General features: G+C 40.2%; 1 protein-coding gene across 1 annotated transcript; it reads right to left on the reverse strand.

The window, feature by feature from the left end:
* Positions 1-295: 295 nt before the first annotated feature.
* CAVIN2 (caveolae associated protein 2) lies at positions 296-13,067 on the reverse strand. The gene is made up of 2 exons (XM_079130306.1): positions 12,239-13,067; positions 296-2,705 (listed from the first exon to the last, which is right to left on the reverse strand). Exons 1-2 carry the CDS (start codon positions 12,719-12,721, stop codon positions 1,911-1,913), a joined length of 1,278 nt encoding a protein of 425 aa, XP_078986432.1. The 5' UTR covers positions 12,722-13,067; the 3' UTR covers positions 296-1,910.
* Positions 13,068-13,348: the final 281 nt, after the last annotated feature.

Raw genomic sequence — 13,348 nt, forward strand, 5'->3', positions numbered from 1 at the left:
TAGAACTATTCAAGGTATTAAAAGGTCTGGTACAATACAACAATAATGCAGATGGAACTATCAAATTCATCAAGCTGCTTCAGTAAATTCAGATGCTATTCAGAGCTGGCAAGGTAATGTCAAGAAAGTTAAACTTGAAGAATGAGAGTTGGATTTCTAAATGAGATCAGGGAAAAAAGAAAGCAGAGTTAATAGGGGAAATCAAGACTGAAACAATCAACATTACTGCAACATTTGAAGGAGAGTTTAAAAATCAATTCTTTCTGCTTGTTGTAAAATTGTTCTGCCAAAAAAGTGACATTGTTATATACCTTTTATTTTTTGGTTTATTTAATCTTCTTTAACACAGCCATTGTTAGTTCACAAATCCAATATTTGGGGTTACATTATTGCAACATAAAGACATAGCTGAATGGGTCATACCATCAATACATTTTGCTAATTCTATCCCTTTTATTAAAGACAAAGCATAGTTTGTTATTGTTGTCTTGGATTACCTCTATTTGTTAGATTATTTATAGTGGTATATACTAAAGATAGAAAATTTGCTCCTTGGATCCACTATCTTTAAACTATAATTTAACAAAACATTAGCATTTTGTAATTAAAAATAGATAAAGCAATATGTTAGTATAATGTTAGGCGACAGTAAACATTACCCTGTCTGAGTGAATGTGTACACATATATAAAACACTAGCATGCTTTAAGAATTAAGAAATATTAATATTCTGTGAAATTAATGTATAAATAAAATATGACCTGGAATGAAATTACCATTATGTACAAAAAAGGAAATATAACATCCTTCCCTTCTCAAACCTGTAGATTTAACAGCTTAAAAACTAATATCACATTATTTGAAGTGTAGAGGTTATTTCAAATTTAGAAAACATTAAAGAATAGTATTATCCAACTTCCTACAAAAGACAATACATTGTTAACTTTTGAAGATTTACACTCATTACAATGTTAAAGAGACAAAATCCTATTGAACTTCTTTAGAGAAATATTTGTAATTCCTTTTTTTATCAAGAAAACAATGCAGCTTTAACACAATAAGATGTTTGTTGTAGTATTTGAAAATATTAGAAAATAAAATATTGTGAAGTTATAAAATTTTATTTCAGGATATACAAACTTTTTTAGTATTGTTATTTAAAGAGTGAAATAATTAGCTTAATATTGTAAAGTTTCACTTTTACGCACATACTTTTTTCTCTTTATCTTCATTCTCTTTGGCATTTTTTGCTTTCCATTTATTATTTCTCTACTTCTCCCTCTTAGTTTTCTTTTCTAATAGCCTTGAGTTTACTCCACACTTAATGTTATTAGCTATCATTCTCTTTCAACTTTCCTTCATTTCCGATAGACAATGGGTTCTATTAACTGAAAAACCGCCTGAACATTTCCTTCTACTTTTAGTAAATATTTACTTCTTAAAATATAGCTGGTTTTAGCTTACACACTTAAGTATATTGTGTATCACCCACTTAAAGAATAATCATTAGATTCACAGAGTATTGCAGAAATCCACTGTATTACTAATGGCACACTATTCAGCAAGCTGATGGAATGACCAAAAAATGAATCACATTTCATGACTAGTATTTTAACTGTCCTCTGGTTTTCCTGTCTAGGTGAAATGGATCAGTGTTTTTCAACTGCTCCATTTCTTCTTCCTGACAATCTTGGAGAAATTCTATAGTAGAACCTAAGAGCCAATTGAGTGGATCGCCTGACAGGTTGCTTTATTGGCCTCACGTATGTATGTTGCCACTATGGGGCCAAAGGGTATTCCCTGGATGGTGACATTAGTGAGTAGACAGTGCTGGAGATGTGGAAGAGCTGATTTCTAGGCCCTGGTTGCCCACTTAACTGGGGCACAGGCTGGGGGCCCTGGGCTCCAGGTTCAGGCGGTCTGGTTCACCTGGAGCACAGCTGGCTGCATGGGTTCCTCATCCGACTGCTCGATCACCTCAGAGGTTAGCATGTAGCCACCCTCATAGTGCACCTTCTGTGCCTGTTCGAGGGCCACCGACTCCTCCTCTTCATCTTCCACGATTGTCAAGTCGATATTGCTGTCCATCCCAGAGCTGTTCCCTCTCAAGGCCCCCTTCTCGGCATCCCCTTCTGTGTTCTTCCCTTCCAGGAGAGAGCTGGGGAGTGATGCTTCAGAAAGACCCTCTGCAAAGGAGCTCTCCTCGTGGTCATTTGGCATCTGCTCACTGCTTGGCATGTCTTCTGACTTGCTCTCATTCTCTGCAGGGCTTTCTCCCTCTCGGACTTTCTTTCGACCAAAAGTGAGAGGAGAAACCTTGAAGGGGGAAGTTTTCCCTGAGGATGTTTTCTGGTGATTGGATGTGAGAGATTTCTTAATCTTCTCTCTCCTCTCTACAGATACGATCTTTGTCCCCAGCTTGTTCATCTTTTTCTCAATGTTCTGGCGAGAAAATGCTTTCTTGAGGCTATCTACTTTCCTGAGGCTGGATCTTTTTATTTTCTCTGCCCTACTTTCTTCCATCTTCTCCTCTGTACTGTCTTCCAGGGCCTCCTCCTCGTGGGCTAATTCATCATCTGAGGAGAGATCCACCGTGTGCAAGGTTTCCTCCAGGGACTTGTTCTCATCAGCGAGCTCCTCCTTCCCTTCCACTGGGCTGGGAACTGGCTCTTTCACAAACACATTGGCAGGGATCTCATTTTCTTCCTGAAAAGATGGACAATGTAGGTTTTATGTTAATAGCATATTTCACAAATAGTCCTAAGTGGCTGTAATTTGTGTGTCTATTCTAGGGAATGGAAATATCAGAAACAGAATGTTTGTGGCTTCAGTTTTCTAGACTAGGAAGCATTCATTCTAAATTGGTCAAGTCCTTTCCCTTAGGCTGGATAAGGCCAAGGCCTGCCTGTTGGGAACAGCATGAGGATAGCTGGCAAAAGCGCTATCAGTGACAGGCAGCAGGGAAGTGGGCTGTGACTCAGATAGACCAGGAAGCTGCCTAGATAAAAGGAGCTAAAGTAAGTACTGTACTGTGAACCCAGAGGCCCTCTCTCTCCTATTCTCCCTCCAGGTCAGAGGGTTAAGCTTCTGCCAAAATCCCACTGCAAAAGTGCCTGAAGTTTGAGATGAAAGATCAAAGATGGGGATAGGGGAGAAAACAGAGAAGCCCTAAAGTACCAGACACCATAGAAAGTCTTGGTTATGTTCCCTCCCCAGCTAGATGTCAGAAGTGAAGGTTTGCTCCAGAGTTTGCTCAGAAGCACACATGTCTTGCTGATGACATCATTTTAGAGTAAAAGGAGCAAGTGCTCAACTTCCTGGGGGTACTGCTCATGAAGGTCATGAAGCTGTGTGGTTTAGGAAAGGCTTTGTGGAGCTCAGGGGTAGGGGACATACCAGGGTCGCTTTTAGAGTTGTGAGGAATTAAACTGCCAGGCATTGCATATTAAGCCTCTGTTGTTAAACAGCTTCTTTGGGCAAGAATCCTTTGGCCCTGACCTCCATCTGATAGTCAGGAGAGAAGTTCAGGAAGCTACCCGCCCTCTTCCATATTCCCAGCACATCCCACTTCCAGCTCCTCACACACAAGATGGCCTTGCAATAGCACAGGGAACAGAGCCCAAGGACTTGCTGCCAGAGTACTTGGGCAATTTTGCTTCAGTGCTCACCCAGGAGATTGAATCCAGACCGACTTGGGTCACATAGCATAAGAACCTGTTTGATTTTTATGCTTTTCTTTGAACATTAGAAAATGAGAGCCCTTCAGCCAGGTGCCATGACATTTTCCCTGGAAAAAATGGCACAGGATCGAATGTGTGGCAGAAGGCCCCCGTCTCCGTCTTTGCTGTACTGCTAAATGGCTGTGCAGCTTCAGCAAATAAGTTAATCTCCTTGGGTCTCAGTTTCTTCCAAATATGAACCAGAGGCTTTGACCTAGATTAGCAGCTTTCAAACTACGCTCCCAGGGGCACCAGGGTTTCTGCAGGAATGCGGGAGGGGGCAAGGCAGCTGAGCCCCTTGCCACCCCTCCTGCCATTAGAGTCTCAAGGTGACCTGATTGCATCTTGGGCTGCCTGGTAAACTTTCAGTTTGAAAAATGACCCGATTTAGTGGGTTTAAAAGTCTACTTGGGATCTAAACTTCATGCAAAGTTCATGTTAATAGTAAGGACTTCTTTTCTGGCTTTGTAATTTTGATTAAAAAGGCAATAAAACTGGATTATAATTGAAAATATGCTCTAAGAGTATGACTATATTTTTTAACTTGTTGATACGAAGACTATATGAACAAATTTTTGATATCATAGAGAAACTTTAAACTTTCTCTTCAACTACTGAAGAACATAATTATGGTACTCTGAAGAGATACAGTCCTTTGCCTCCCCTTATATACACACTCATATAGTATCCTGTCCATCAATTTGTTAGAAACAAAGGAGAAAGTCCTGGGGAGAGGTGAAGAGCAGAAAGTCTGTTTAAACAGAGGCCGTGTGAAAGGGAACTTATTACACATCCTATTTCCCAATGCTGTCCTCACACCCTCCCAGTTTATATGTCATGGAAAGAGTTAGGTACACAGTGTGAGGAAAAGTGAAGAAGTGAAAGGAGTATGAAGTTACCAGGAGTCATTTGTGACCAGGGCTTTTACAGACAGCCGCCTTTCTCTTTCTTAAAGTTGAAGTTGCTTCTGCTTTGCTGGAAAGCAGTCCCCATGGAGGTAGGAATTTTCATCTCTTGTTCTCCACACCCAGAGCTCAACAGCTGCTGCTTGTCCAAGGGGCGCTCCTTGGGTAAGGTGGGCTTTCTAAGAAGTCCTTGAAGTGGTGGGAGTGCAGATGGCTACACTGTCCTTCAGGGCTTGAGGACTACCAAATAATGACCTAGTTCTGTGTCTAGGAGGAAGTGTGCTAGATGCTGGTGTCTCTGGAAAATCAGGGGAACATAAGATGTAAGGAGGGCAGTAGTTTCCCTTTTAAAGGAAGGATTTTATTCTCAGTGGGTGAGTATTCCTGAAAGCAGGTAGACAACAGAAAGAGCTAGGGCTCTGATGCTTAGTCCAGAAGCGAAATTTCTTCTGGGGTTTGACAAGAGGGTTGGGAAGGTTTGACAGATGTTGCTTGCAGGAAAGGAAGAAACCAAGAGTTCAGTGAAGTGTTATTAAAAGTTCTCAGGGAGGAAAGCAAAAATTCAGGCAGAAAACTATTAAAAATAAGCATTGGTTATCAGAGAAGTGGTACCTTTTATATAGCATGATCTTTCAGGGTTATCAAAAGTAGCAAATTGGATAGCTTCCCTTTCTTCAACCTTAACTAAAGGTAGGCATATTAACTGTACTTCTAAACGAATTAAACTACTAGTATTTCAGTTTTCCTTAAATGTAAGTTTTACTATTAACCAACCAGAGTTTCTGTACCATCTTAAGACTCTTTTGTCTCTATTTTCACATATCCTTTGAAGACAGCTTTGAGGAAAATGTATTAGAAGGTGAATCAGAAGAGATAAGTGGTAGATACAGACTGCGTCTGTGGGGTGGGAGCAGGTGCCGAGGGAAGGTGGGAAACCGAAAACCAGTTGAACTCTTTTGTAAAATGCCAGGGAAATTTATACAAGAGCTCTTTGATGCCAACTATGGAAATTAACCCAGCAGGAAAAGAGATAATTCAGAATGAGCTGGATGTGTCTTTACACAACTGGAAATGAGTGAGATATGTCTTCTTGGCTAACTGCTATACTTCTGCTGTCATTTTAATTACGCGAGCAGTATTTTATGTTCTGTCCACTGGACAGAGTTTATTATGTGATTTCTTATGGCATCCACTTGGGAGGCAAACTCTTTTTACACAGAAATTTGTAAATATACAAGCACGTGTAGGTCTTCCCTTTCCATGATGTTTGTTTAAATATACAAAAAAAAAAAAAAAAAAGCTGACACTTTTCAAAGTCTGTTCTTTTGAAAGACATACACATGGTATGTGACCATGAAGGGTCTATTATGGGTGGAAATTCAAGTTGAACTTTGGATGATGATTCCTCCATAACCATCCCCTCCCTGAGGTGCCCAGTCTCACCACGTGCCTCTGCATGCAGCCCTCTTATATACCCCTCATGGAATCACTTGGTATTTCACATGCCTACAGGTGAGGTGACTCTTCTGCCTTTAGCTTCCTGTTGCAATGTTTTTGATTTGCTTTTTCTTACAGATTCTAAGACTGCCAGCTATTTCAAGGGAGAGGATCAAGTACACATCCTAACTCTGTCACTGCTTACCAATGCTAGTTAACCATCTGTCTACTTAAGGGTTGTGGCTCCTTAAAATGGCATTAAGAGTCCTTGTGGGCCATTTTGCTTCCTTGGGCAGTTCTACCCAGTAGAAACCCCAAGGAGCAACTGGTTATTTGTCCTTTGTTTTCAAAAAGGTCCTCAGCCTCCACTGATGCAGGTGTTTGCGATTCTGACCTTTCACAAGGACCCTGAGGAGGTTTTCAAAGGAAGGGAGAATTAAACAGTACACTTCAAACATATATGATGGCTATGCTGGCAGCATAAAAAGAGAAAAAGAATGGAAAGAACTATTGAGAAGTGGCATTTTTCCTTGCACTCCAGCTCCTTGGCTATTTATATTGATTCTTGTGAACCAATAATCCAGTCTTGCATGTAAATATCAATTCAGAGAAACGTGCCAACATGCTGGGCTCTTCTTGGGTTGAATGAAGCTCATGGAAGTGACTCTTCATGCATTTGCAGGCATGCATGATTTAAAAAGAGGAGACTCCATGACCAGCATTAGAAAAAGAAATCAACACTAAGTCATTTGAAAAACTTGAATAAAGAGAGAGAAGCCAGCAGTTTTGGTTTCCTGTCGCTAAATAATCATTCTTGATGTTAGACAAAAGTAACAAAGGATGTCATACTCCTAAAGGGATATGATGGCATCCCAGAGAGATATGGAAACCATAAATTTGTGTCCATGGAATATTTTATCCAATAATTTCTAACTAGTAGTTATTAAAATGGAACTGTGCCCACCTGACATTGTGATTTATAGGTCTCCTACACATTGATGGTTTTCTCCGATTTGTGTTTCTGAGGTATAGATTGCCAAGCGGATAAAGCCATTGATTAGAACTGCACCCCTAGGGCAGCTGTCGGTGGAATCAGCAAGTCATAAGAATAAAATGCATTAGTTATAATCCCTGAGCAGTCTTTCACATTCTGGAGGATTTAAAAGTTTCATTATTTTTCAGTGTTATCAAGGGTTCCATTTTTTTTTTTTTTTTTTTTTTTGATCACACTGGTTAGGTGTTCTTTGTTATACATAAAAGACACAAAACAAAACAAAAAACAAATCACACTGAATTATTTAAAAGCTGGTATAGAAAACCCAGTAAACATGAACTTTACCACCATGGGATTATAGTGTTTGTTTTTACTCATTTCACAATTCCAGTCTGTAATTTCTATTATTAACAAAATGAAACATTGCTAGGTACTTGGTTTCTCAGGGCCTCTGCTACTTTGATATAAAATAAAGTTAAACTAAGTGATTATTACGGTGCTTTCCAGCTCTAAAATATTTGATTGTGTGATATTAACCTAAACCCTACAAAATAGAATTAGCAAATTGTAGAAATAATTCCACAGTGTACTCATGCCAAATGTGTTTTATTTCATGCAAGAATCAAAACTGCAGGACCTGAGTTGCACTGGAGAACGTTTTTTCATTCATTAAATTCAAATGGATACAGATTACAAAACAATGGAAGGGGCAACATTTACTTGGAGGGTTTGCAGATGATAACTACCTTTTTTTTTTTTTTTAACATATGGGAGAAGGTAATGATTTTCTTTGAAGAAGTACCAAAAATGATCAGTTATTCATTTAAAGTACTGGGGCAGTACTGTCATTCAATAAGTGAAAGAAGAATTAGTATTTTGTTATTTTACAAACTAAAAGGGCATTGTTGTATAACACATGAAACCAATATCTCATTATGGGAATGTTAATCAACGTGATAGAAACATGGCAAGTTGTTGTATAAAGGTGTGTGACTATCTGTATTTCTATTTCTTCCAAGTCTGTACTAACTCAACAGTTTTTAGAGCGGTGGCTTTGGAAAAAGTACAATCTTTTAAAAAAATCAATTTTTAAAACAGTCTGAAGATATTATGCTTTTAGCACTTTTCTAAAATTCTGATCTCATCTAAGGAACTGAATGATTAATATTTGAGCACATTTATAGGCTCAATTCTCCAGAAATGTATCCACTGCAAATATCTAACCTTTCTATTTTTTTCACCCAATTTCACAATTTTATATGGAGGAAAGTGTAAGCTGTCCATGAGTACTCTCATTTTGTTCACTGGATTTGAAATTATTCCCAAACTGCTTTTTCAAATAGTCATTACTAGAACCTTAAGAGGATGTAAGTGGACACCATGCCCTCAGGGCCTTGTGAAATTCTAGCCTCTTCAACGAACAGAGAAAATTTCCTCTTAACTGTAAATTCACTATTTTTCTATACAAATTCTATTTTTTAGTCAAAGATAGGCATGCTTACAGGCAAAGTCTTAGTCTTTGTCTATCTACAGCATTTGCTTTTTGATTAAGAATGCCTATGATTTTTGTTTCATTAATCCTGGGTCATGTCACAGTATTTTGAAACATTGATCTTGAGCTGTTAAAAAAATTAAAAATGGAAAGATGCTGAGTTTAATAAGAATTTAAAAAATTATTTAATTGCTCAAAGGGAGTTGAATGTTTCTGCAGCCTTAGATACTACTGGTAATAATTTGAAGTAATTGCTAAGAAATTAGATGCTTAACAGCTACAACAATGTTGTAAAGTTCAGCTCAGATTTCAATAAATAAATGGCGTGTTTTAAGTAGTACAAATTAAGAACAATGTTTGAAATGAAAAAATGCAAATGTTTTAGTGTCTAGTCAACCAACCAACCAACCAATAAACATCTGCAGATTTTGGAAGACATGACAGGACTTCACAAACTAGAAACATAATATTTGCAATATTATAATACTAAAAATGCCCAAATTGGCGGAGGGCAGATTTTCTTTTTGCATTCTCTTATGTTTACATAATTTTGTCTTGAACTAGAAAACCAATAGCTTGAGTAAGGGAAAGTCTAGCATAGGGTTCAAGTGGACTGAGGATGAGAAAATAATGACGCCAAGTGGTACCTGGTACAAGACCTAGCCTCCATATTTCCTGCAGATCTAGGACACAGACCCCTTCTGCTACACTGTGAAGATGCTGATGCTACTAGAAGGGTCTATTGAGAGAAGGTCTTTTGGGCAGATTACTTTCTTGGCAACATGACACGTTGCTGATTTTAACATGATGGTAGGCATATCATGTATGGGTGTGTGTGTGTGTGTGTAAGCCCCAACTCAAAAGACATCTGCAGAGCTGTTTTAAGATCCTGGGAAGGGTGGGGTCAGTTTTGATCCAAGAGGCATAGTTCCAAACAAGTATAAGTGTGGCCTCCTCTCTGAGCAAATGTATTTCAGATCCACTCAGTAATAGCATTGTATTCATTGAGCACTTATACCATGTCAGACTGTGCTAACCATTTAAAATATGTTATTTCCTTATTCCTCACCTTACAAAAGAGAGATGAGAAAGGAAGCACTAGTGTTTAAGAACATATGTTCTGGGGTCAAGTAAACGTGAGTTTGAATCCTAATTTCACCATTTGCTTACTAAACAACTTCAGATAGGAAGTAAACTCCTCTGACTCTCAGCATTATCATCTGTAAATTGGGGATACTTGAAATAATGCCCAGAAAGATGCTTAGCGATATATGCAGGGCTTGTAGAGTGCTCAAATATACTTTGGCTGATATTAATATTTTCAGTGTATAGGTGAGGAAACAGGTTTGGAGAAGATACAAATATGTCAAAGATCTCATATTTGCAAGTGATTGAAATTAGGATTTGTAACAGTGTGATTCCAAACTTACCTTTGCAACCATTGTACTGAACAGCATTCTAACACATATGATTGCTGTCCCTTGGCACCCTTGCTACCCTACTGAAACTCTTGCTTTAACAAAGAACAAGGGAAAGAGCAATCTTCCCACTGGGAACTGTACTTGCATTTGTTTCTCCAAATCGTCCTCTTGCCTTGCCTGAGACTCAAGATTTCTCATATCCTTTAGACCAATAATGAATCTTACAGAACTTAAGAAAAGGCCAGTTACTTGCCAGTTACCTGACTCCTCAAATGCTCTTCAAAAGTAGCCCTGGAAGCTGCTTGCTGAGGGGCCCAGAATGGAGACAGCAGGTTGTTTTGGATTCTCTTAGCTTCCATTTGGTCTTGAGCACCCTTGTTTTATCTTTTCTTGCTATGTTAAGAATCCTACTCTTTCTCGTTGCAATTTCACACCTGTCAGTCCAATGTGACAAAACAGGTGACCATGTAAGGCCCTCATTAATAAAAGCATGTACCTTTAAGTTCTCCAACAGTTTTTTTTTATGTCAGTTTCAAAATTCTCTTGAATTTCTAGTCCCATTACTCCCCCCACACCCATTTCCCCACCCGCCCAAACATTTGCAGAAGCCTGTAGATAAACAAAACAAAACACAATCCTGACAAATTGTGCTTTCCTTTGCTAGATAAATACTTTTCCCATTCCTTAACTGAGGAATGAGATGCAAAATAATCTCCCTCATTCATACTAGAAGGGGGGGCAATTTCCTTTGGTGACACAGAGTTAAACAGGACTGAACATGTTTGATTTTATTTGGAGATCCCTATTTAATTTAGAAATGGCTTAAGACTTGAAATTTCTACTATCTTTTACACTAATAAAATGAGGATCTCATATGGTTTAGTGTATCTCTTTTCAGTTCATCTGGTATGAGAAAATCTATTGCATTTGCATTAAAAGCTACAAAGTTTCCTGACTGCGAAAGCCTGCAAGGTGCAGGAGCACATTGGCTGCCTAAACTTTTACAATATTCAAGTGCAATTTTTGAGGAGGACAAAAAAGCAACGGGATGAGTCTTTCCTTTTATGGCTATAGGAAAGCTTAGGTTCTAACTTGGCAGAGTGGATTCATTCAGAAAAAGAAGGCTTGCTTGGTTTAAACCCCAATTTCTAAATCTTTCTTGGGAGATGAAGGCTTTCCCTGTGTGCCTTTCACAATCAAACTGTTGGTTATACCCTCTCCCCTCCATGGCTTTGAAATCCTCTTCTATTCACATGGTCACAATGAGACAGCCCTGAGGCAGGATGGCAATCGCTTCCTGGGCTCTGGGCTGGCTGGGTTCCACCAGGCAGAAGGGCTTCCAGCACTAGGCAGGGTTGCCCTTGGATTCACAAATGCCCACCACTTGGCGGAACAACGGCCCTACGCAATCTCCCTGTCCCCAAATAGCCTCTTGCCACATTAACTGCATCATTGATGCATTAAAAAAATTAAGTGGCCTTTTTATTCTAAGGCAACCATTTGAAGGAGAAAATATTCAAGACTAGGCTTTGTGACTCTAACTGATAACACTCCTTTTATTTTACTTTACAGATATGGTCTCTCTGAGCAATGAGAGACGTATCTAGTTTGTAAAGAGTTATGCTCTGCATTTTTAGTGTATCATTTGTTAGAAAAAGAACTCAACAAGATTGCTTTGCCCAAAAAAGTCTTTAAAGAACAATGCTAGTTCAACTCTAACGGAATCAATCAGTCGCTTGGTTAGTCCCCCAAACATTGGAGGCCTTTGGAAAGGGGAGAGTTGAAACTGCTATGAGTTTCTTGATTGAAACAAAACAAAACAAAAACACTTATGATTACCTCATTTTCACAAAGAGCTAATAAACAAACAGCCACTGAGTTAATTTGCCCTGTCCAGCTAACAGCTGCTGCCAAAACCCCAAGTTCCCAATTCGAAAAGACAAACAAATTTGACTAGGATGGGTACATGCACCTGCGTGTCTCCCCAACATATATGAAGTGCATCCAGGTGCTCACTGACAAATGACCCCGCTTTACTAACCTCATGGGCACCTGCCTTGGTTTTAAGCTGAAGCGACTTGGGAAATTCCCAACCCCAGATTTGTGCAGATTTCACATTTGCCTGCTGCAGGCAACCCAGGGACAATGCCTTGTGTGTGTGATCCCTGACAGGCAGGACAGATGTAAAAATGGCCATGAGAGCCAGGAAGACTGAGATCATGAATGTCGAAGAGCCCCAGCCCACGTGTAAGGAGGGTAGGGGACACTGACCTGGAAGATGAGTACTTTGAAATGGTTGCGTCTGAGGAGTTGAGCGTGGTTATTCTCCAGCCGCTTCACCTGCGCGCATTGTTTCTCCATGCGCTCCTTGACAGCGCGAGTGTGGGCGCTGACCTTTCGAGATTTCTCCAGCAACTTGCTCACGGTGTTGCTGGTGGAGGCCTGGTATTTGGAGAGCTTGGTGAGGTCGTTCTGGATGCCCTTCACGGAGCCCTCCAGGCTGATCTGCCGCTGTTCCATCTTGTGCTGGTTCTCCTGCACAGTGTCCAGCATGTTCACCAGCTTGTCTAGGAGCGTGTGCACCGTGACGGCATTCACCTTCGAATTGTCCCGGATGGCCTCCTCTGTGCACCCCAGGTTCAGACTGGGACTTGGCGTGGAGGAGGGAATCGGACTGGGGCTTGGTGGCTTCTCCTGGAGCATGTCAGAACTCGGGTGCTGGAACTTTTCTGCTTGTGCAGCATCCTCTCCCATGGTTGGACAGGTGGGAACAATCTCTCCTGCTGGGAGCTCTTCTTTCTGGGGCGAGAAGGTTGGCAGCGAGGGTGTACAAAGAGGCCCGCTGAGCACTGAGGTTTAAGGTCTGAGCACTGCTCTCCAGGCTGGCAGAGGTTCAGACAGGCAACAACTGGCTAAGCTGATCAGGGTAACTGCATTCCAGCTGCTCTTAAAGGACCTACTCCACCCAGTGGGAGGCGAAGGTTACAGAACTGACAACCACTCAGAGTTCAGAGGCATGCACACACTTCCTTACCACGTTCTCCACCGCACACAGCGCTTTGGTGCAGGTTTAGCTTTTCTTTCCTATTCCCCTTCCCTTTTCAAAATAAGTTCAATGCCATATTTCAATCGTGACTTCATCTAGAGGCGGAGAAAAACATGCTAAGTTGGCCCAGCTCCAAGGCCTCCAATTGGCTAAAGCTAGTAAACTTTTCTCTTGCTGCTACGTTACAGAGACTGTTTTTTCTTCCTGGATACGAGTTATTGTAACGGAAAGTATTGTTTGCATTTGCCCCAGAACTGACTGATAGACTGTAGAACACCGGGTGCCCTATGCCTAACACGGGGAGGGGTACAGTTTAAAAAAATATGTGTAGCCAA

The sequence above is a fragment of the Sciurus vulgaris genome (genome assembly GCF_902686455.1).
Source record: "Sciurus vulgaris genome assembly, chromosome: 3".
In the NCBI taxonomy this organism is placed as follows: domain Eukaryota; kingdom Metazoa; phylum Chordata; class Mammalia; order Rodentia; family Sciuridae; genus Sciurus; species Sciurus vulgaris.

Excerpts from the sequence above, each read along its gene's own strand:
- CAVIN2 (XM_079130306.1), bottom strand. The coding sequence starts at position 12,721 with ATGGGAGAGGATGCTGCACAAGCAGAAAAGTTCCAGCACCCGAGTTCT. Across the intron at positions 2,706-12,238 it reads TCAAAGTACTCATCTTCCAG|GAAGAAAATGAGATCCCTGC; the intron begins GTCAGTGTCCCC and ends CCATCTTTTCAG.